The sequence below is a fragment of the Sciurus carolinensis genome, chromosome 19 (assembly GCF_902686445.1).
Source record: "Sciurus carolinensis chromosome 19, mSciCar1.2, whole genome shotgun sequence".
Lineage (NCBI taxonomy): Eukaryota > Metazoa > Chordata > Mammalia > Rodentia > Sciuridae > Sciurus > Sciurus carolinensis.
The window spans coordinates 26,301,767-26,326,838 of record NC_062231.1 but is presented as its reverse complement, the minus strand read 5'-3'; the positions used below and the strand labels follow the sequence as shown (position 1 = coordinate 26,326,838).

The following is a 25,072-nucleotide window of genomic DNA, read 5'->3' as shown; positions in this document are numbered from 1 at the left end:
CGAGAGATATGTTCTGATAAAGAAAGTAGTATCAATGTTTACTTTAGAGTGTGTAACAGCATAGACTACCTTTAACATTTTGGCAGATTATACTAACTAAATCACACTGAAAACCAGGTACCCCAGTGAACTTGCCCCATTCTCCAGGCTAGTGCTTAAATGGTTCTTTGGGAACATCCATTCACACTTAAATTGCTGGTCTCCTAGCATTTGTTAAAATATAAGAAACGAACTTTAAAATTGTAATTTGAAAGTCTGAAAGATTTTACCTCCGCTTCTTAGGTTTCTGGTTAAAGCTGAAGTGGTCAACATTTAATCCCCAAAGAATATTTAGCTTTTTGAAGACATCTCATTAATTTTAAACTTCTTTGCTTCCAAGCAACACAACTGATTTTATTTCACTAAAGCCCAAAAGAATATGAGGGAAAAAAGTGTTATTTATTGTAAAGCTATCAAAGTAGCACATAGAATCAAGGGTTGAGCTGTACCATCAGGCCACGAGAATGAGGTGCCTTAGCAATAGTAGTCAGACTTGTTCTTCCGGTTGCCGCCAAAGGGCCGATTGTGCTTCAGTGCCTTTCATTCTCAGCTTTCTCTCCATATTTCACATTTCTGATGTTGAGTGCCTGGTTAACTTATCCTGGGATCATTCCATTTTTTCCAGAGGTCAGGTGAGGTGGGCAGAGCAATAGCAAGCTCCTAGGCCCATTCCTGTGCTTTAGGTTCTTTCTAGGAAGGAGGGAATAATGGAGCAGGGAATTAGCTCATTAGTATGTATCAGTGTTTTCATTACAAAGGCAGCACCCTCCCCTGAGAGTTCACTTCTGGGGCATGATTTTTATCATCATGGAATCTGATCTTATAAGGAGAAAAAAACATAGTGATTATGGTCTGGGGAAGAATATAATAGTTGCTTTAAGGAAGTTGTAAACAAAGTGTTTTGGGAGCAGTAAAGTGAGAAGTTGATTTCTGGCAAGGAAGATTAGTAGCAGCTTCATGGTCCAAGGAGGCATTTTAGCCGAGTCGGGGCAGAAGGAACAGTGAGCAAAGGAGTAGTCAGGAAAAAGTGCAGGACTGTAGAGGAAGATATAGGGGAGATCAGAAAGTACCTTGCTAACAATTCCTTAACAGGACTCCCATAGCACAAGAAATAAAAGCAAGAATCAACAACTGGGATAGATTCAAACTAAAAAGCTTTCTCTCAGCAAAGGAAACTATCAGAAATGTGAAGAGAGAGCCTACAGAGTGGGAGAATATTTTTGCCAACCATACCTCAGGTAGAGCGCTAATTTCCAGAATCTATAAAGAACTCAAAAAACTCTACACGAAGAATACAAATAATCCAATCAACAAATGGGCTAAGGAAATGAACAGACACTTCACAGAAGAAGATGTACAAGTAATCAACAGATATATGAAAAAATGTTCAACATCCCTAGTAATAAGAGAAATGCAAATCAAAACTACCCTAAGATTTCATCTCACCCCAATTAGAATGGCGATTATCAAGAACACAAGCAACAATAGGTGTTGGCGAGGATGTGGTGAAAAAGGAACACTCATACATTGCTGGTGGGGTTGCAAATTAGTGCAGCCACTCTGGAAAGCAGTGTGGAGATTCCTCAGAAAGCTTGGAATGGAAACACCATTTGACCCAGCTATCCCACTCCTTGGTCTATACCCAAAGGACTTAAAATCAGCATACTACAGAGATACAGCCACATCAATGTTCATTGCTGCTCAATTCACCATAGCCAGATTGTGGAACCAACCTAGATGCCCTTCAGTTGATGAATGGATAAAGAAACTGTGGCATATTTATACAATGGAATATTACTCTGCAATGAAGAATGATAAAATTATGGCATTTGTAGGCAAATGGTCGAAATTGGAGAATATCATGCTAAGTGATATCTCAAAAAACTAAAGGACGAATGATCTCGCTGATAAGCGGATGAGGACATATAATGGGGGTGGGAGGGGTTAGCATTAGGTTTAGGGTTAGGTTTAGAGTTAGGCTAAGGAGAGCGGTAAGAATGAAGGAAAGAAGGACTGTATAAAGGGAAAAGGGTGGGAGGGGTGGGGGGGAAGGGAAAAAAAAGAAACATCATTACCCTATGTAAACGTAAAAAAAAAAAAAAAAAAAAAGAAAAAGAAAGTACCTTGCTAACAAATAGAATTCTGGATTTAGGAAGACCTTGGAAATTATTGAAGTATTTTGATCTGGAGAAAGAGAAGCCAGAGCTTTGCCCTTGGGGAATCAAGTATAATTGAGGGGTGTTGGGGAGATCACTTGGGAGGCTGTTAGGTTATTTAGAGTTAGAGGATGAGAATTTGCAGTAGGGCAGTGTGAGTTGTAATGGGTGTGCAAATTCAGATAGCAGTGGGTGTGGTTCTGTAGATATTATCTGTTTACTGCTCTCATCCCATGTGGGTTTTGTATAAGATTTTAAATGGTTCCCAACTCTGCAGTTTTACTTGGCCTTTCTGGTTTGTCTAATCTATGCTGTTAACAGTGGTCATGCAACAGTGTAAATATTGTGTTAGTCCCATGATTACACTTTTTCTGCACCTCCTCCCTTTCCACAGGTTATATTTCAAGATCCTTATGGAATTTAAGGAGTAGAGGTATGTGATTGTCTCTACTGAAGTTGCTCTTCTCCCCCTTGCTCCCTATGCGTTTTCTGCTCTAAACTTAATTCTATTCCCTCATCATAGTGATTTCATGTACATTCATGTGTATTTTTCCCTCTCCCTGGAACAAAGACCTTTGTGTTCATCATCATCATCTCTTTCTTCTTTCTTTTTTTTTTTGTACTGGGCATTGAACCCAGGGGCGTTCAGCCACTGAGCCATATCCCCAGCCCTTTTTAAAAAATTTTATCTTGAGACAGGGTCTCACCAAGTTGCTTAGGTTGGCTTTGAACCTGTGATCCTCCTGTCTCAGCCTCTGGAGCTGCTGGGATTACAGGTGTGCGTCACCATGCCTGGCTTTTGTGCTCATCTTTTCAGGTATATGCTAAGGACCATCTATTCTGGAAAACTTTCCTATGTTCTGAGTTAGGTGAGACTTAATGCATTTATAGTAGTTTATGATTTCTTCTATTATCATATGCGTATTTTCCTGTGCTGTTATTTTTGTTTAGATCGTGAGCTCCATGAAGGCGTCTAGACTCCTTCATATGTTTTCATATCACAAAGCAACTTACAGATGCATATTTTTGCATTGACTTGTTTTTTGGGCGGGGGGGCTTATGCTTTTAAGATGTCATGTTTTAAGAAGGCAGATTCTGATGCCAAAATGCCTTGGTGTTGATTGAAAGCCTGGTTCTTCCACTTACTAGTTGTGCAGTTATAGGCAGGTTATTTAAGACAGGTTGTTTGATCTGTTATTAAGTTGCCATCTTAATAATAAGATGGGGTTAAGTTGCCAGCTAACTCATAGATGTGTGAGAATTGAGTTAATGTTTAAAGTGCTTAGAACATTGCCTGACATTTTTGATAACTGTTTGCCATTATTATTATGCATTGCAATTAAAATGAGTCTATACTATACCCTGTTAATTAATAAAAGTTTTAATTATAATACTTCCAATACTGGTTGGAAATGCTGGTTTAATTATAATACTTCTCAGTACTGGTTGGAAAGTGGCATTTTTTGCTTTGTGATTTCTCCCCTCGTTATACATGGGTTGTTGTGAACATTATTTGCACAAAGTAGGCTTCAATATAGTCATTTACTCAAAATTAATTGAGCACTAAATAATTATTGGGCATTTATTATCTGCCAGACATTTTTCTTGTTACTTGTTATACATGTATGGTGAACAAATGTGCAGGCAATAGTAAGTATAATAAATACATTACCTGTCATGTTATTAGGTTGTATGATGTAAAAACAAGAAATAGTCTAAGGAGAATGAGAGTCAAAGGTGGAGAGTAGTTGCAGTTTTAAACAAGGTGGTCAGGGCAAGCCTTATTGAGAAGATGCCCTTTGAACAAGATTGTGTATATGGAAAGAGCCTTTTCACAGGTTAAGAAGAGTGCCACTGTGGATGAAGTAGACTGACCAGAGAGAGGAGGCGATAGTGGAATTGGGGGACAGATTGTGTAGGGCATTGTGGACCATTGTAAGGACTTCAGCCCTTGCCCTGAGTGAAATCCAGAGCTATTGCAAATTTTTGAGCAGAGAAGTGACATTATCAAACTGAAGTTTTGAAATAATTGTTCTGTGATGGTACTGAAAATGTTTTAGGTGAAGTTAGCCAGACATGGGTTATTTTATTTTTTCTTCTGATTTCCTTTTTTTCATGCTGGGGATTGTACCCAGGGCCTCATGCATGCTGAGCATGTGCTCTACCACTGAGTTGCACCCCAGCCCTACACAGGTGTTATTTGAATTCAGGTTAAGAGCTGATAGATGTTTGCATTAAGTGGTAGCAGGAGGTAGTAAGAATTAGTCACGTTCTTTATATATTTTGAAGGCACACCTGATAGGATTTCCTGACAGGGTGTGGTGGAAGAAAGGAGTCAGTAGTGACTCAGGAGTTTGCCTACGCAACCAGAAGGGTGGCGTTTCATCTCACCAAAGGGAAAGGGCTGTGAGGGGGCAGTGTGTGGCAACAGTCAGGAGCTGTTTTGGGCACGATGAGCATTAGTTGACCAAATGAAGACATGAAGTGGGGGTTTGGATTGATGAGTTCTGGGGATCCAGGAGATCTAATTGGCATGTGGATAGTGTTAAACCCTCCATACTCGCTGAGATCACCAAGTATAGACAGACAAAAGACAGTAGTTAGAGCCTTTGACTGCTGCAGCATTAAGCGTTTGGGGAAACCAGAAAAGAAAAACAAGCAGAAAAGATGTGTGAGATTAAAGAAAACCCAGGAAAGTAATGAGGAGTGATCCATCAACTGTATGTGATTAACTAGACCACTTGGGTGCAAGAACTGACCATTGTGTAGCAATATGGCGGTGTTGGTGACCTCGATGGAGCAGATTAGGGTTAGCAGATTAGGGTTAGCGCTGGGGCTAAAGCTTGATTGGAGTGGATTTGAGAGGTGCTGGGAGGGGAGTTGTTTGCAGACATTACAGAGGAAATTTTATTGATGTGAAAACTAGGAGGGAAGGAGGAGTAAAGACATTTCAAGGTGGGAAAAATAGCATATTATATGCTGGGAATGATCTGTAAAAAGCCGAGGTAGATGTCGTGGATAGGAGAGGGTGACAGCTTAAGTGATGCTTGGGAGCAGGTGAACAAATGCAGAACCTGGCGCGGAGGTGGATGAAAGCCTAGGTGGCTCTTCGGTGATAGCAGGTAAGAATCCAGGTGTGCACTCTGCAGTCTGTCTCCCCTGAATTATTTTGATTTTCGTTTGTTGAATCCACAGGTGTGAAGCCTTTGGACATGAAGGGCCAACTGTATTAATTAATTCTGGGACTTTTATTTACTTTCTTATTGTGACGAAACATATATTACATAAAATTTGCCACTTTAACCAGTAAGCGTACAATTTAATGGCATTATAAGCACTTTCATAGTGCTTGTAATGGTGGTTGTATCATCATTATCATTATCCATTTCCTGGACTTTTTTATCTTCTGCAATTCTGTACCCATTAAACGATGATTCCTCATTATTTCTTCCTCTCCCCAAATGCTTTCTGTATTTTTGTTTCTGGATCTCACATATAAGTGGGTTCATCCAGTATTTGTTCTTCTGTCTGGCTTATTTTATTTCATGCTACGTTTTCAAGATTCACTCATATTGTAGCATGTATTAGAATTGTATTTCTTTTTAAGGCTGAGTAATATTCCATTGTACCTATGTAGGACTTCCATTCAGCTGTTGATGGACTTTGGGGTTGCTTTGACCTTTTGGCGGTGGTGACTCATGCCGCCTTGAACATTGGTGTACAGTTGTTGGAATCCCTGCCTTCACTTCTAGAAGTAGAATTCCTGGGTTGTGTGGTGATCTTATGTTTAACTCTAAGGCTCTGTTTTCCTCAGTGGCTTGCACCAGTTTACATTTTCTTCAGCAGTGCACAAAGGTTCTAGTTTCTCATCTTTAACAATACTTGTTTCCCATTTTGAGAAATGTTTCTGATTTGAGATACTTTGGGATTTATTCTCCATTTTCTATGTTGCTGGTGGTGGTGTTAAACCCTGGCCATTTAAACTTTGGATTTTTCATACTGTCGTTTTGATTTCTTGTTACTACAATTTTATTTTTTTGTCTCTTAAATAGTACACTTTTTTAAGAGTATTAAATGGTGCCATTATTGAATCACTAATTTTTTTTTTTCACAGAATTGTCTATAAAGTGAAAAGCTCACCATCTGTAATTACTCAGGATATGGAACTTTCTGTAAACTAATTAGACATGTTTTCCTCCAGTCTCTTCTACCTTCAGTGTTTGGCATTGAACCCAGTGCCTTGTGTGTCTTAGGCAAGTGCTCTACCACCATTACATCCCAGCCCTTGTTTTCCCCAGTTGCTTTGTCTTCAAAAGTCCTACCTGTTTGGTAACTATACATAATTTTTTTTTTTTTTTTTTTGAGTAGGGGTGGAGATGGAACTCTTTGTGTATGGTCAGCCCCCTGTATCTGTAGTGCCACCAACTACGGATGGATGTGTTCTAGAGGGGGATTGTATCTGCTTCTTTCTCTTATGTGTTCTAGAGGGGGATTGTATCTGCTTCTTTCTCTTGTCATTTTCTAAACAGTGCAGTATAACAGTGATTGATGTATCATTTATGCATTGTATCAGTTATAAGTAATCTAGAGGTGATTGAAAGTTCTGTACCAGGAGATGTTTGTAGGTTACGTGCAAATACAAGACATGAGCATTGGTAGATTTTTTTAAAAGTTTTTTGGTCATTTGTAGGTGGACAGCATGCCTTTATTTATTTATTTTTTTTTTAATGTGGTGCTAAGAATCAAACCTAGTGCCTCATAATGCTAGGTGAGTGCTCTGCCACTGAGCTATTGTCTCAGCCCTGCATTGGAGGATTTTGACATCATGTGGGTAGGGTGCGTGTTCTAAAACCTAGTCCCCTTCTGGTATTGAGGGATGACAGCATGTATGGGTTCCACTTATGTCTTTTCAAGTTCAGTTAATAAAAATAATGTCATACAATATGACAACGCAGAAGGAACCTTTATTCTTTAAACCATGGTCAGGATTCTGTTTTATTTTTGCTTTTTGCCAGTCTTGTTTAATTCCATATTCAGATTAAATTTATTAATTTTGCTCACCTCGGTCATAATTAAGACTGAATTCTCTGATGCTGCATGTCTCCTAATTCATATCTCTGCCTTTTAAAGAGTGTTTTTTAAGCCTGTCACCTTTCATGAATGATCAGCTCCAGCAGATTGCTTTTCATTCACTCATTCTCATATTTCCTTTCCGTGTTTACAGATGGTACAGTATTCAGTATCCTTTGGAGGAGTTATTGGTAGCAGGACTTTTCCTAGACTCCTGCTTGCTCTCATTTTAGCCTCCCTTGAATTCAGTGTGGAATGCAGTTAGAATGATTGCAGAGTTTTTACTTATCTGTCTTATCTGCTTATTTTTGAGGTGCTGGGGATTGAACCCAAGTACTTTATCAGGCAAGGCACGTGCTATGCCACTGAACTACATACCCAGCCCAGAATATAATCATAATAGGTTTTGGAACAGTATAGAGACAGCGAGTTAATGTTGTGGTCACTGGCCACTAAATTGTAGAAGCAACTGGAAAAAGAAAAGATGGATCAGTCTGTCCTTGAGCCCTTGAAAAATATCTTAACCTTTAGAGAACTGTGAGGGCAACATGTTTAACATGAACTTCTGAATTCCTGTGGAGAAGAGGTCAGTATGGTGTTCAACAGGAAGATATATTTATTAGTGATAGTTTTCCTTTCCTAAAGGAGAAAATACAAAAGGGGAAAATTGAGGGAAATAGAAGAAAAGGAAGCAAAGGGAAGGAGACTTGAAAAACTAATGGGTAATGAATTTCAGTAAATTTTTGAGGTTTTTTTCCGCAAAGTAGATTTAAGTTGTAAGTGTGTGTTTTGAGGGGAATATTTTACATGGAGAAATTGATTCTGAAGTTGAAAATTAGTTTCATAAGCATCTATTTAGAATAATTTCACTTTCATATTGAAAACTAAGGTTTTGTCTTTGTTTTCTATTTTCCTCCAGTGAGTACATTCCTAAGAAAATTGTTTTTATTGCCATATTTTTAGTTGATTGACTTCTGGCCTGTTTTCTGTTTTTTTTTTTTGTTTGTTTGTTTGTTTTTTTCCCCATCAGATAGTTGTATTGCAACAACAACAAAAAAATGGATCTTTAAATCAATAGAGGCTCTTCTAAAAATTTTTGTGTGGCATAGTATCACAATTGTCTTTTGGATCTAATTTAGAATAACTTCAATACATGTAAAAGTCAGAATGCAGTGTGTACATAATTTGTCAGTGAATGGGACTTCATTCCGGTCTCATGACTTAGTATCGTAGTCTGAAGCCCCTCATAATTTCCCTTGTCTGACTGTTCCTATTAATGTGCTTTTTATTGGATACTATGGTTGTTAAATCAAATGATTAATGGAGAAAGATGGGGGATGAGGGGAATCCCTGTGTATAAGGTAATCTGAATTCATGAAATGTTATAAATTAGTGACTGGTTATTAACCTATTTTGTCCCATGGTCCCAGATGTGAAACACCTATAAAAACAAATATAGTGTAAAAGTAGATAGTATAATAATTATGATATAATAATATAAATGTGTAAAGTCTAGATTGTGATCTCCAACCTATTTTTATGCACTGGTGTTAATTTCGTTGAAATATTCACAGAATTGAACACTTGGGACTTCCTGTGTTAAAATTGCAAAGAAAAGCTGGGCCTGGCAACTTGGGAATCTGAGGCAGGAGGATCTCAAGTTTGAGGCGAGCCTCAGCAACTTAGTGAGGTCCTGTCTCAAAATAAAAAGGGCTAGATATGACTCAGTGTTTAAGCACCCTTGGGTCCAATTCCCATCTCCCCGCCAAAAAAAAAAAAAACAATCTGCAAAGAAAGAATTTTTAACTTAAATATAAAGTGTAAGGCTTATTTCAGTTTTATATTCCCAGTATGTTTTGGTATGAGCATTTGGCAGTGTGTGTGTGTATTTATTTATGGTGGTGCTGGGGATGGAACCCAAGGCCTTATGTGTGTTAGGCAAGTACTCTTCCACTAAGCTACAACCCCCAGCCCCATCTTTTAAATTTTAGTTTGAAACAGGATCACGCTAAGTTGCCCTTGAACTTGGAATGCATCCTGCCTCAGGTTCCTGAGTAGCTGGAATTGTAGGCCTGCACCACTATATTTGACCAAACTAGAGAAAGGAAGAAAAATTATACAGATAAAACTTTTAATGATCTTCACCAGGCTGTTTTATAATTGTGGTAACATTTACATACCATACAGTTTGTTCACTTAATAGAGTGAGATTGCTGGATCACATGTCAACTCTTCCATTAATCTTTTGAGGAACTGCCCAGGTGTGTTCCAAAACAGTGCCACATTCCCACCACAGTGTATGAGATTTCCATTTCTCCACATCCTCACTACAATATAGTGTTCATCTCTTGTTAGAGCCACTCTAAGGGGTGAAACTGGTATCTCACTGTAGTGTTTTGATTTGCATTGCATCCTCATGGATAGCAGTGCTGAACATTTTTTCATGTGCCTGTTGGTCCATATATAACTTCTTTGGAAAAATGCCTGATCACATTTTTACCTATTTTTCAAGAATTTTTTATTGTAATAAAATACACATACCATAAATTTTATTGTTGTAACTAAAGTGTGTGGTACTGCCATTCACACCAGGCATCTCCAGAATGTTTTCATCTACCCAGACTGGTCCATTGCTCATGCTTTGGGTGCCACTTTTACGTCAACACTGATTGCTTTCATAAGGTCTTGGGAATATACCAGGAACTTTCCAAGCTCATGGTGAAGAATAAAAATTTCCCAGACTTTTTAGTTCTTGGCTTAGAAGTTTAAGTTTTATTTTTCACAACGAATATTGTCAGTTTCTATTGAAATGGCCAGCTCACTTCAGTGCTTTTTGAGAGAACTCTTACCACATGTCCTGATTTTTCAAGTGGAACACTTTTTCTTAAAATTAACACTATAAATTTGATGTAAAGCATGTAATGACTTCTGCCATTAGTTCCATCTTGTTCTGCTGTCTTGGTTAGTGCTAAATCGCCATCACTTTTACCTGGCACCCTGTCTTGGCACCATCAGGCAGATGTCAACATAGTGGAAAAGGCAACTTTTGCTTAACAACTGTAGCTTTGATCTCTTGGACCGCATTTTGAAAACTTGTCCTAGTGTTTGCAGGGGCACTATATGCGACAAGAGTGTCACAGATTAGCAGCATTGCTGTTATTAATAAGTGTAAGAGATGGATCTGCTGATGGGGTGCTGTCTGCTTGGGGACGCAGGGACACTTCTGACTTGCATCTCCTGGTATTCAGGTATTCAAGCAGGAGCCACCACGAAACTCCCTCTTTCATTAGTGGTGAAGTTTGAGGGGGGAAAAGAATAAAAAAGTGCTTATGTTAATTCAGTGTGTTAACAATAAAAAATAGTAGGTAATTTTTTTTTACTGTGTCACTCTGACTGGATGTTAGTGATATAAACATGTCATGACAAAAGAGCCTGAAAATATTCACTGCAAAGAAATGAAAAAATTAAAGCTTGTTTTGTTATTTAACATCTAGAAGACTAGAAACTTGACTAGTTCACGTATGCATTATTGTTTGGCTGCTGAGAGATTATGGTGTGAATTGTTTTATGACCTGTCCTCAGTGGAACAGTTGAACCCGCCCTGCTTGGTTCTGTTTTGAGAGAGTTGAAATCAATTTGTTTAAATACTAAAAGGACTTAACTCCTCCCCATTGGCTTTCAACCAGAGGTGGTTCATTTTAAAGGTTTTAAGGGATTTTGGTTTTGTTTGGGTCAGAGGAGTTGGGGGCTTTATAGAATTGGAGCTCGTGAGCATGTTGATCATGCTGATGCTTTTGAGCAGACATTCTTGGTAATATTTACATTTTAATTTAATTAGTTTAGTGTTAGTGTATTCTGGGTTTGTGCTTTGTATTCCAAGAATTTTGAAGTTACATGGTATTATATATTTTGTTTCCTATTTTGCTTATAGGATTCAATGGTCTCAATTTAAAGGCTATTTTATTTTTAAACTGGAGAAAGTGATGGATGATTTCAGAACTTCAGCTCCTGAACCAAGAGGTCCTCCCAATCCTAATGTGGAATATATTCCCTTTGATGAAATGAAGGAAAGAATTCTGAAAATTGTCACTGGATTTAATGGGTATGCACTTAATACTACTTTTAAAGGTTTCGTTTTTAGCAGAACATAGATTTTTTTTTTCTTCTAGTTTTGATAAGTCATCATTTGATAATTGATTATAAGAATGAATTCTGTGTCTCTAACAAACGGTAGTAGTTAGGGATTTTTAGCTTACAAATATTGAAAATGTTTATAGCCTTAAAATCTTTTTTAACCATTTTTTTATGAATATCAGTTAAATAGGTATAGCAATGGAAACATTAATTTATCAGGAAATATTTTCATGTTTTTTCTTTACTGTGGTGCATTTGGGATTAAAAGTCTATATATAGTACAGGACTTTGGTATCATTAAGAGAAGCCACATATCTTTTAAAATGAAAAATAGCAATTTATAAAAGTATTCTACTTAACAATTTTTTTTAGTAATTTTTGAGTCCCTTTCTCCCTAACAGCAAGTAACTACTTTTAGTCTTTTGTAAAACATTAAAAACACTAAAAAGGCACACTGCAATAAAATAAAGGTGGTCTTTTTAAAAATAATGCTGTGTCTCATATTGTGATTTTAAATTCTTTCCTTTTAGAACTTCATATTTTTAGGTTTATTGAAAAGCAGGAAGTGTCTTGTGAATTTGAATTGTGCTGTATTTTGTCTAATGTGAACAGTGTGGAGTGGAATGCTAATATTAAATGTAATGAATTGTATTTACGCTAACAAGTAAATCATTTGGAGGTAGGTTTTATTTGAAGGGTTTTGATTGTATTTTTAGGTAAAAATGGCTTGATTTACATGAAATTTTTGAAGTAAAGTATAATTTTTGTTAAATGTCATGTAACTTCTTTTTAAAGCTCAGGAATTTTGCTTTAAATGTCTGATGCTTATGCATTGGCTTTGGGGCTAGGAGGTGTCATGCATAGCTTTGTCTTTGAGGTTCATCATCTAGCTTTGCCTTAGTGCTTGACTGAGCACCCTGTTGTCCTGTTGAAATTATGTAACTATGTCTATGTTTCCTTACCAGTTCGAGTTAAAACTTTTTCTTAAAAATACATATCCAGAAGAAGCCATATCCTGTGTATTAGACATGTTGCATGAGGTTTATTATTGAACTGTGAATGTGTTCAAAATAAGAATATTTTTGAGGTATTTGTAAATACAAAGTACTTAGACCTTATAGTGACTTTTCTTTGAATAAATTGTGGCTACCACTAAATAAGAGTTAAGGTGAAGCAAGTCACATTACACCACAGCTTCATGAATACCAAGCTCATTTACTTGCAGTTCTGAATTGGTAATAACAAATGTCATTTTTAAGACTTTGAAGTGAAGTTGGACGAGATGCAGTAGTAGGATTATTCGATAATCTAAATATTTATAGTTTCTTAGTTGTAAAGCAAAGCAATTCATCTACTTCAGAAAATGATTTGAACAGTCATTAAATGCCTAAGCATACTTAAACATAATTGCTTTTAAAACTTTTTTCATCTTTTGAGTATTTTGAACCTAAATTTTTTAAATTCTATTTTTCAGAATAGAGTTTATGACTCATTTACCCTAATCAAGTAGAAATAAGTCTTAATCAGTGACAGATTAAGAACTCTCACTTTATATTTTCTTTGTATTATGTTAAAACATGTCTGTAATCTTTCCAATTTCATGTTTTGAATATACTTATAAATTAATTTTTAAAAAATACTTAGGAAATATTTGGTTCTTTTTTAACTAGTTTGAGGGTGTCCTTTGTAGTACACCTCTGCCACATTTGTAATAGGTTAACTTTCAAATTACAGAAGTGGTATATGTTCATACTTTTTAAATAGATATCCAGTGTTGTAGAAGTAGGTACCCAAAGAAAAGAATGTAATAAAATCATGTCACTTGCTAGTTGTTTTACTATCTTCTTTATAATCAGTAAAACTTTTGTGTACTCTCTTGAAGGGACTGCATTGTTGTCCCTTATATAAACAGGTTATAATTTATTCATCCCTGTGCCTTTTGGTGGTGGGCACTTATTTTTTGGCTGTAATGAGCAGTGCCTACGGTGAACATTCTTATTTTGTTGTTGTTTGGTACCAGGCATTGAACTCAGGAGCACTCAACCTCTGAGCCACATCCCCAGCCCTATTTTGTATTTAGAAACAGGGTCTCACTGAGTTGCTTAGTGCCTTGCCCTTGCTGAGGCTGGCTTTGAACTTCATTCCTCCTACTTCAGCCTCCCGAGCGACTGGGATTGCAGGTGTGTGCCACCACGCCTGGCTGAGCATTCTTATAAATGTCTTTTGTTGATGAATGTCATATACTGAATATATGTATGATTGTTGGTATTTGTGATTCATATTGTAATTGCTAGGTAAGATCATATACTCAATTAAATTTATCAGTACTCTAAAATCTACCTCAGTGTGTTCATTTATGCTTCCATGAGTATTAAATGCAAATGTTGTAATTCTTAATTATTTTTCTGAGTATGTTTATGTGCTGGTAGCTCTTATGAATTGCTCTTTCATAATCCATTTTTTCTTTTTCTTTTGCTGATTCTTATTTTTAAGTTTTTTGTTGTTTTTGCCTTTAATTTGTAAAGGCACTATATTAAATTCTTCATAGTATTTGACCACAAAAAGCTTATCCATTTTCCAAAATTATTTAGTGCATTTTCAGATATAATTCTTTCCTCTGTGACTGGGAGTTTTCCATTCACCTGTTTGCTGGTGTACTGAGCTGTAGGTTCCTGGGGGATGGGGCTGAGTCTTCCAGACAAGACCTGGAAGAGTGGGTACAACAGACAGGTGTATGAAGGAAGGAAAGTTTCTGTTTGTATTTGGTTTGATAGAACATCGAAGAATTACATAGATGGATGCTTAAGTTCTTTTAATTTTGAAGTCATTGTCTTGTCCTTTTAAAATTACTTTTGAACTTTGAAGTTTTATAGAAGATAGATTATAGTTGCTCTACAGAACTGAGGTTAGTTAAAATTTTAAGTGAGAAACATCAAAAAATTAAAATAAGCAAAGTGAAAATTTTTCCTGGAATGGTCAATTAAAAGATCTTTATTGCCACTTCATGCCCTGCCCTTGGAATAATGAGGAGGAAAAAATGCATGTGTTGACTCAGACCAAGGCAACTTGTGAAAATCATCTTCCTATCTCAGACACTGCGAGTATAACTTTGGAACTAACTGCTAGTAGCTAATGGTTCATTCCTGTAGGTTCAGAAAGGGGTTTTGAAGTGTATAGAAAATAACTCGCAGGCCTGATGGTTAAAGCATTTAATGTCCTTAGAGTTACTCCGAATAGAGAGTGATGAGTGTGAGTTAATCTCTTAAATTCTGTTCCTGTTGACACTGCTCTTTCTAAAATGTTTCACCTGCGTGGCAAACAAAAATAGTGTTGCTGTGTGTTTACGAAAGGGTCTGGGAAAGTACCTGCCACGTGATGCCTAACATCCCTCTGGGATCTACGAGGCAGGTGTAGCGGGTTACAAGCACTGCTTGTTGCTGAGCATTGTTGTCCATTTGACTTCAGATTTCTTTTCTAGTTATTTTAATGTTCATAATTAGCCAGTTGACTTGGCACTGAAAATTTTCCGGATTGTTTTACATCTGTGCACACCTGAATGTCTTGAAAGTTTCTGCGCCTGAGAGGGTGCCATTTTATCCTTTATTTAAAAAGAACACATGAGATTTTCCTACTCTATGATCTATAGATTTAAAACATACCCTTTTTTGATTTTGTATTGTTTGCCTTAGAGTCAGCTCTGGTTTTCTCAGAGACTGAGGGAATGGTTCCTCAGTCTTGCATTCCTTTGCTATCTGACTCCTTCGATCTGTTTATTTCTTGTAAAATTGTTTAAGAATTGGCATTATCTAGCATCTGTCCCTCCTCATTCTGTTTGCCCACCTTGCCTTGTCCCGTAATAATACAGTTTGATGTGATACTCTCTTACTTTTTTGAAGGGCCAGGACTGAACTTAGGATCTGTGCATGCTGACTAATCGCTGTACCACTCAACTACAGCCCCAGCCCATCTAATAAAATTCTTAAAATTGAAAAGCAGGAACTAGCAGAAAACTAGTTAACGTTTCCTTTATTTAAATTTAATCCAAATAAAGTAACAATTTAGACTACTGCAGGCACTCTTTTTTTTTTTTTTTTTTTTTTTTTTTGTGGTGCTGGGGATCGAATCCAAGGCCTTGTGCTTGCAAGGCAAGCACTCTACCAACTGAGCTATCTCCTCAGCCCTGCAGGCACTCTTAAAGAGATGATTCACTTGCTTAAAATCTTGGACAAGTACCGTAGATTAGTTTGGGGGCTTGGAATGATGCAGCGTATTTGCAACATTGGAATTGCTTGCCATTGTTGAAAAAGTCCCATCCTTCATTTTCTTAAATCTTTACACTTTTCATTTCATGATGACATTTTCAGTAAGTCTCAGAATTCTTCACATTTGTTTTGAGTTATGAAATGCATGTATATTAATAAGTATGTGTGTGTGTTCGTGTAAATGTTAAAGTGTTGGTACAGAAAGAGCATATTACGTCCAGTGTAGAGAGCATCAAAGGGTTCCAAGGTGTTCTGACTTTTGTGCCTTAAGAATAAACACCACTGTGAACCTATTACGCTTTTGATAAAGAAATATTTGAGTTTCCACTTGAATAGTTTAGTTCTAAAGTCAGACTAGTTAGAAAATAAAATCTGTTATATTTTATGTTCCTTTTATGTTTTTTTGTGAGGAAAGTTGTGCAAAAGTGTTGATTTTTATCTTACAACTGAATGAAATGTGCATTTGTCTTTCTGTGTGTCTTTGTTCCAATTGAATTCCTTGATGTATAATCAGAATATTTTGGCATATTTTTACAACTGAGTGATGAAAACATTTAAACAGGTTAAGATAAATTTGGTCAGATTATATTCTCAGGTTAAAATTTGACCAGGGATGATATGTTTCAGGGTATTCAGCTTTATTAAAATTTCTCTTTTGGGGGGTCTTTGTTACATGTTTTGTTTTGTAGTGCTAGGGCATCAAGCCGAAGAGCTTTGCCCTTACTAGACAGGCACTCTGCCACAGAGTCACATCCCTAGAATTTCTCTTTTTGAAAAACAGCACTGAGTTGCTACTTCTGCTGAGGTACGGTTCTCTGATATTCCACAGCTTTGTGGAATGAGCATTTCCAAAGTTTTTAGTTTTGTGTGTTTATTAAATAAATGGGGACAGCAAATCAAATGAAGATATTTAACTAGTAAAAAAGCATGGTCCTTAGTAATGGTTAGTTGATTTTCTTGAGATTATAAAACAGTTCTCCCTTTGACTTTATTCTTCCCCAGTTGGTCTTTGGAGCATTTGTGCCTTCCTGCAGTCTTCATTAGATGTGGATGGGATCAGGGTTATGATAGGACCAAGATTTACTCTACACTTGCTCAAATATTTTAGGTATTGTTAAATGACTTACATAAATCACATCATACTTAGGCCTCATGATCCTTACATGAGAGCACGTAGAGTCCCTGTTTCCCAGACAAGAACACGAGCCCTTGGAAGCAAATTCAGCTTGAGTGAGGTCCTTTTACGATTTGGATGTGAGGTGCCCCACCAAAAGCTCACACATAAGACATGCAAGAAGGTTCAGAGGAGAAATGATTGGTGTACTAGTCCCTGGTGGGATTAACTCACTGGTAACCGGGGGCAGTAGTTCATTGGGGCATGGCTATGGGATTTATGTATTTTGTGTCTGGAGAGTGGAATCTCTTTCTCTCTCTGCTTCCTGATGGCAGTGTGAGCTGTTTCCCCTGCCATATTCTTCCACCATGATGGTCAGCCTCACCTCGAACTTGAGAAATGGAGCCGGCCTTCTGTGGACTAAGACCCTGAAACTGTGAGCCTGCAAATAAACTTGTTCTCTGCTACAGTTGTGCTGGTGAGATCCTTTAGTCACAGCAGCAAAAAAACTGACTAAAACGGTCTCCTGGTTGGCTGGCCAGGTTTTTGTTTTAACACCTGCTTTATACTTTGTACATGGAAAGTGAACTGCTCAACAGTTTCCCTGTAGCATTTTTGAGTAATGCCATTTGAGAACCTGCTTCTTTTTGGATCCTTTACTTAATGGCTAAATCTTTTTTAAATAAAATGTTTTATTGACTTTTGTACACACACACACACACACACACACATATATATTAATACATATATACATATATATATATGTGTGTGTGTGTGTATATACACAGTTGAAATGCTAGCTTCGCCAGGTTCTTCAGATTCATGTATACCCAGTTTTTCACTTCATATGGGCAGATAAGCCAACATATCATTGCAGAATAAATTAAGTCAATTTCGTTGTAAATAACCCAATGTATTTTTCCTAGAAGCCTTATTTTACTTTACACCCTCACTAGTGAACATCCTTTGCCCATCCTCCCCAATTTTAGGCTTCATACTTTAATTAAGAATGAGTGGCATGAATGTTTTCAGACAACGCCCACCCCAGTTTTTGCTCTTTATTTTTCTGAACTCATGTGTCTTACTTTTAGCTAGTGGTTTTTTTATTTGGGGAAGCCTTAGCATCTTCATGAATTAGAATAAACATTTGTGTGCCCTCTACTGCCAACCAGAGGAAATGCACCTTTCACATGGCCATAGCGAATGTGTTTGGATTGCTTCTCTGGTGTGTTCTTACATCTCTTCGAATGGCCTGCCTTGGATTAACTGTTCCCAGGTTTGTGCTTGCTCTCCTGGCATGGAGTCCATTCCATAGCAATGTGTACAAACTTTATTGGCAGTTATCCTTGTCACTCTGATTATTTACGTTTGTTCTGCCATAGTATGTTTATAGGCTAGATTAGAAAACACAAACTGTATGTATAGAGACTTTTTAGTGCACTATTATTTTAATATTCCAAAGGGTGGAATATTTACAAGAAATGGCTTGTTTGTGCCCAGCCTGTCCATGTGAGGAGGGTGACACTTGGTATGTCAGCGCCATCTGTTGGAAACTTGGCGAAGAAGTGCTAGCCCACTTCACCAGGCTGCTGTTGCCAGCACGGCATTCAAACACGACTTCCCTGAAAGCAGTGTTGTTAATCTCCTGTACATCCAGTAGCCGTGATTGACCCAGCTTTACATGCATTCCTCGAGAAAATTTACCCAAATAGTTTTTTTTTTTTTTTTTTTTTTTTTTTTGTGGGGGTGGGAGCTGGGGATTGAACCCAGGGCCTTGTGCATGGGAGGCAAGCACTCTACCAACTGAGCTATATCCCCAGCCCCCAAAGAGTAAATTTTTTTTATAACAGGAGGTTTAAAAGGATTCAAATGTTACAGCTAATTTTTATTTACAAGAAAATACTTCAGGAAAGAATAGGAATATGGTATGGGAAAGAATTTTAGTTGACCAACATTAAATTATCTTATCAGTTAAGTACTGTTTGAATACCTGAACGTTTGGGGCTGTTATTCATATTTCAATTAATATATAAACCCTCTTCATTATCGTGTTACCTTACAGAATGGGAGTAGCCTAGGTGTGGTGTTACATGTATTTAAGGTTTTAAGAAGAATGATAGGGAAGAGGGGCCAGCAAACTGGGGACACCTCCAATATTTGGGAATTCTGATACGGCCTTTCGTGTATGTGCGTGTATTCAGATAAATTGTGTATTGAGCATACTAATGTACACAGCGAGGTCCTATCCTTAAACAAACGTCCAGTCAGATACAAGAAGGAACAGACACTTGAGAAACTGATGTTTGAAAGATTCTTTATCTTGACAATGTACTTCACTCTGAGTAGATCTGCAAAAGAGTTCAGAATATTGTCAGAAACTCACAGGAATTTTCTGTACCAGTCACAATGAACTTTAAAGTTCTCTATTTCTAGTTGCTTCTGGATATTTGTGGTATCAGGAAAATAGTTCATCTTTTACTTTGTACCCTTTCTTTTGGTGCAGAACAAAGTTTTCTCGCTTTCAGGTTTGAATGCTGATTGAGTAAAAAGACTGTTCTTGGTCTTAATCAAACCAGATAACTAAAACATTTGTTTTCATGTAATAACATTTAATTTTCAAAATTTATTATACATCAAATATGTAAAAAACATGAGAATAATGATGCTAAGACTATGAGAACCAAGTGTAGTTTATCCAGTTAGGAAATAAAGTGTTTTTTGTTTTTTTTTGTTTTTTTTCCTGAAGTATATGTGGGGCAGTGAAAAAGACAGGATTGGAAATGAGGGCCGCTGGATTTGAGCCCTACGGTTACTACTCACAAACTCTTCACCTCGCGGGGAAACCCTGGGCCAAGCTGCCCATGGGAAGTAAATGGCGTTGTGAGTGTCCATTATGCCCTGGAGGCTTTGTGATTTTCTTCCTAAGAAGAATAAATAGTTATCTATGTCCCATACTGAAGTCCAGAGATGTGCTTGTCCTTGGTAGCTACAGTCGTCATTTCTAGTCCTTACCATTTTGCTGTTTAACTGTAATTCTGATGAATGCTAGTAGTTAATATGAGCTCAGACTTAATAGTTATAAAATGATTCTTGCTCCATGTTAGGTCCGTTTTGTATTTGCTGTGATCAAGTGAAAATTGTGCTAAAAGCATTTAGTGGTTAACAGTGGGATTCTTACCAAAATACTAAGTTTGTGTATATTGTTTGATTAAACATGTAGGTTTATATAAAATTGTAACATTGAACAGAACTGTATTTAAAATACTTTTTCATTGGCATGATGTTTTATTTTATCAAGTAATAAAATCATTTATAGTTGTGTTCAAAGACCATGTGCAGAAGAATGAGGAGTTTCTGTATGTAAATAAATTGTAATTTGATTTTGTGTTCACTCTCACCTTAAAGTTGAATTATCAAGATTGAAGTATTACATTAGAATTTTTCTGAGCAGTTTTGAAGCACTCTGCTGGTGTTAGATGTTCCTTTTATTGCTTCTTAAAGCACTGAGCAGGTGTGCTTGTTGTTTACTTGTAAATCACTTCCCTTTGTAGCTTAACATGAGCCACTCGAAGCTTTAGCTACCAAAATAAGTGATGTTCCTTGTTTTCCTGGTATCTGATAACCTCAATCTATAAAATTATATTCTTTTGCAGTATCCCTTTTACTATTCAGCGACTATGTGAATTGCTAACAGATCCGAGGAGAAACTATACAGGAACAGACAAGTTTCTCAGAGGAGTAGAAAAGGTATTTATTTTAATTATGGGAATTATGTTAAACTGAGGCCTGATAGATTTCAGAGAAGAACATTGGGTAAGATCTGTTTCAGGCACCTTTTCTTGAAACAGGTTTTCTAGTCTACCTTGAGTTTTTTCCCTATTTTTTTTTTCCCCCAAATCATGTTCTATATTTGAGAAATATCTATGGGAAGGAGCAGAGGAGGACCTGAAGTGATGATTTTTAGGTTTGGAGAAAGTAGCTTCTTATTGTTGGCATTCATATTGCAGATATTGACATACTAACCTGTTCTGGAAAGCTCCACAGGTGATGCAGCCTTAATGCTTAGAGGGTTCTACCGCTGTGGGATTGTAGCATGGTGGAGGAGGGCTTTGAAATTGAGTATTGAGTGGAGACAGGCCAGTGGGATTGATTGTGGGTGGAGGATCAGTAATGGGGAAGGAAGCCCCCCGTAAACATGGACATGCAGGTGCTTCTGGGAATGCAGAGTGAGGGAGGAATGAGGGGGACTCTGAACCCAAGATGGGACCAACATCTTGCTCATTCTCAGTTGTTGGTGACCCCAAAACATAGGTGTTCATTTTGAGGTTCTGATTCAAAGTCAGTGTGTTTTACCCAGGGAACAGGAATCCAGAACCAGTAAAGGGGCTCACACTAGTTCTGAGGGCCTTACTGAGCTGACGTTTTGTGGAACCTTTATATCCCCTCCCCTATGGAGTGACACTCCCAAAGGGCAGGAAACTGCAGTGGGGTTCCTAAGTACTTGTTTTCAACCCAAGGACCTTTGATAATTACATTTGGGAGATTTCTACATGAAGAGGCAAGATGTCATAGTAATCTTACCAGGGGCCCTGCCTTCATATCAAACTGTGATACTTCATAATTATGTGACTTTGGGCCAGTTATTTCACATTGTCAGTTTTCTCCTCTGTAAAATTTAGATTATAGGTCTGTGAAAGGGGTATTAAATGCAAAGCGCTTACTCTTATAAGCATATTATCCAAAAAAGAAGAGGTTCAGGTCTCTTTCCTTGGGGTGTATGATGGCTGGGTGTGGTGGCTCATACCTGTGATCCCAGCAGATTGGGAGGCTGAGGCAGTAGGATTGCAAGTTCCAGACCAGCCTCAGCAACTTAGCAAGACCCTGACTCAAAAGTAAAAAAAAAAAAAAAAAAATTAAAAAGGATTGGGGTACATGTAGCTCAGAGGTTAGGTGCCCTTGGGTTCAATCCTTTGGACCAAAAATAAATAAATAAAAACAGCAGTGAAAGAAAAGCAGCTTTGGATTGGATCTGGCTCTTTGTAGAAATTCATTACGTGTAGCCTAAGTTCTTAACTCTAGTGTCTTCAGAAAAGAACATGATTCCACTCTTAGGTCTAGCACATAATGTCAGGGCCCCAGAGAACCTAGGTTATATAGAGAAAAGTAAACATTTTAGTACCATATTCTCTTTTGGTCTTTTTGTTATTGTTTTAATTTTTTGTTATCAGTTTTCATTTTTAACCATTTATTGTCCTTTATTAGCAAACTGGAATGATTGGAAACAGCCCACTAGAGTGATTTTGAGAAATTAGAAACAAATGACTAACCTTTATGTTGTTGTTCTTTTCTCTCATTAAATCAACACCTTTTTGTTATTGCAGAACGTAATGGTTGTTAGCTGTGTTTATCCTTCTTCAGAGTAAGTATAGTTCTTTATTTTTAGTATATTATTTAGTTATTATTATTATAGGTGGCACTTTTTCATAAAATTAATTAAGCACAGTGACATTTATTTATTTTAACTTATCACCCAGTCCCCAAAGTATGCTGTGACCAATAATATTACATATGTGTTTTACCAGTAAAGAGACTTGAGTTAAAGAGATGGGCAGTTTTCCGTGATTCTCATGTTGCCGATCTTATGTCGCATCGTGGCACCCAGAGCTTCTCAGTGCCTTGGTGTAGGGAGTGACTCCTAGGTTTGCAGCAGCTGCTGCATGGCTTTCCTCTTCAGGTGAAGAAGAGTTTCTAGTGTCACCATTTGCACAGTGAAGCAAAGACTTGGTTTAGGGTACCTTTCCCCAACCTTGGCATTACTGAGATTTGGGCCGTATAATTTTTTGTTATGAATGGGTGTCCTGGGAACTGTAGATTTAAGTGTCCCTGGTCTTTGTCCACTGAGGCCAGTAGTGTTTAACACCTGGGGTGGTGGAGGGTGGTCCCCCACTGAGATCCGTTGGTTCAGCTCAAGCTGTTTCTGCTTTCTTGTGTGACAGCTATGAATTTGGTTTTTTGAACTCTCAAGAGTGCAGCTGTGGGGACCTGGGGCTGTGGCTCAGTGGTTTAGCACTTGCCTAGCATGTGTGAGGCGCTGGGTTCTGTCCTCAGCTCCACATATGAATAAATAAAGGTCTGCCGTCAACAACTAATAAAAATTTGAAAAAAAAAAAAAAAAAAAAGTACAGCTGTGTTCCTAAATCTAAGAAAATTCCTAAGGTAATTTTTCCTGGCAGAGAGACTTTTTTTTTTTTTTTAAATACACAGTAATCTGGACTACAAGTGCGAAAGTCAAGTCTCTTTCACTGGTAGCAGGTTCCCTGCACCCATCAGTGTGTGTTGATGTCGATTCCCATAGAAGTCTGTCTGGATTTATGGAAGTGAGAACTTACATAACCTTTCAGACCCACAGTTCTTATAAAAATTAAAGAATTGAACCATCCATAATAGTGTTTTCTTTTTCTTGTAGAAAAAACAATTCCAATAGTTTAAATCGAATGAATGGTGTTATGTTCCCTGGAAATTCACCAAGCTACACTGATAGGTGAGACTCAGTTTTCATGTCCAGAGTGCATACATTTTCCTGATCTTCAATAGCGGGGCGGGCTCGGTAAACTTTTCAGTTGAACATTTTATGGATGGTATAGGATATGCTACATGGATTTGTTAAAGCAAATACTTACGTGATGTGTCCATGTACTTTGGGAGGGATGGCTTTTTACAAAAGTAGGAAATGATGTCGATTTATCTTACAGGTCTAATATAAATGGACCTGGAACACCCAGGCCTCTGAATCGACCAAAGGTGTCTTTATCAGCCCCCTTGACAACCAACGGTTTGCCTGAGAGCACTGACAGCAAAGAGTCAAACTCGCCACATAACGAGGAGAAAAACCACAGGTTTGTGTGTGTTCCATGTTAAAAACAGAAGGGTGTTTTATAAAACATTAACATTTGTTGATGGTTTTTAGGACCCATTTACCATCAGTGTACAGTTGGCGTTCCCTACGTGTGGGTTCCACATTTGTGGATCTAGCCAACTGAAGATCAAGAATATTTGGGAAAATAAACAGTATGTCTGTACTAAGCATGTGTAGACTCTCTCCCCTTCTTGTTCCTAGATAGTAGAGCAGAACAGGTGTTCACATAGATCTGCATTGTCAGTGTTGCGAGTGACCTAGAGCTGTCGAGAGCTCGTGGGAGGACTGTGTGGGGCTGTGCAGACAGTGTGTGCCACATTGGGTCAGGGCCCCTGTGGCCAGCCCCTTGTGGACACTGAGGGCAGAACAGGGTTGTAGTTGGTGGTAGAATCTGTGACTCTTTTTAACACAGAGTAAGGTAGACAAAGAGAGGACTTCTGAAAACTGCTGATTTGGAGAGATTATCATACATAGGGTCTGTCCTACTTTCTTAAGTGGTGATACAGTTTGTGTCTTATTTCAAAAGTTACTTAAGAAGTTGAAATTGAGGAGTTTCTTAGTATAGGTTATAAAAGGCAATCTTTTATTTTACTTCAAACTTTGTCATATTAAGGGAAAGAAGACTAAGTGAGAGGACAGGAGTGTTCATCGGGAGACCTCTAGTTTCAGTGAGAGAGGCTGTTTCGCTTACTGGGAAATGCCACAGAGAAGTGGCATTAACTTGCTGACTCGGCCCTAATGAGAAACATTCATGGGACAGTGTAGGTTGCCTTGCAGTTATTCTCTAGTGTTTTCCTTCAGACAGATTTGACAGTATAACTTTGGCACTAAGATACAGTTTAAAAGACTGTAGAAAATGAGGAAAGTAGTATTAATGACACTTTATAAAAACATTTACAGTGACTCCCCAGCATCTGAATCAGAGGTTTCTTCAGTGAGTCCTGTAAAAACCAAACATTCAGAGGAAGATGCTGTGGAGGCTGAAGGGCACGAGGCCAAAAGACTCAGGTTTGACAAAGAAGGCGAGGTCAGAGAGACGGCCAGTCAGACCACGTCCAGTGAAACCGCATCAGTCATGGGGGAGGAAGCGGAAGCACCATCGTCATCTCAGGACAAAGACAAGGGAAATAGTTGTACCCAGCAGCACTGCACAGAAGAGGAGGAGGAAGAGGATGAGGAGGAAGAAGAAGGTATTTAGAGACCATCTGTGGAAGGGTGGAGTAAGGAGATCCTCACATTCTTGTACTTCCTTGCCTTTCCGTGAAGGAATTTAACATAATGGAACTCCTTATGATGCTGATGTTGGGCTTTTGTCCCACCTGTGTAGTTGCTGCTGAGTTTCAGGGGATATGATTTGAACTGTAGAATATCAGAATTCATG

General features: G+C 37.8%; 1 protein-coding gene and 1 non-coding gene across 3 annotated transcripts in view; one reads left to right on the top strand and one right to left on the bottom strand.

The window, feature by feature from the left end:
• The window catches only part of Ppp4r2 (protein phosphatase 4 regulatory subunit 2), a 46,058-nt gene that overhangs the window by 17,032 nt on the left and 3,954 nt on the right, over window positions 1–25,072 (top strand). Inside the window, exons 3-8 of one of the 2 annotated variants that reach the window (XM_047534735.1) lie at window positions 11,197–11,367; window positions 20,429–20,522; window positions 22,157–22,194; window positions 23,242–23,316; window positions 23,528–23,671; window positions 24,592–24,881. In XM_047534735.1, coding sequence (XP_047390691.1) covers window positions 11,197–11,367; window positions 20,429–20,522; window positions 22,157–22,194; window positions 23,242–23,316; window positions 23,528–23,671; window positions 24,592–24,881 — 812 coding nt within the window. The remainder of the gene's footprint in view (window positions 1–11,196; window positions 11,368–20,428; window positions 20,523–22,156; window positions 22,195–23,241; window positions 23,317–23,527; window positions 23,672–24,591; window positions 24,882–25,072) is intronic. The other variant, XM_047534736.1, reaches the window with a different exon arrangement.
• Trnag-ccc (transfer RNA glycine (anticodon CCC)) lies at window positions 18,517–18,593 on the bottom strand. The gene has a single exon. It is a non-coding gene; the product is annotated as a tRNA-Gly (tRNA).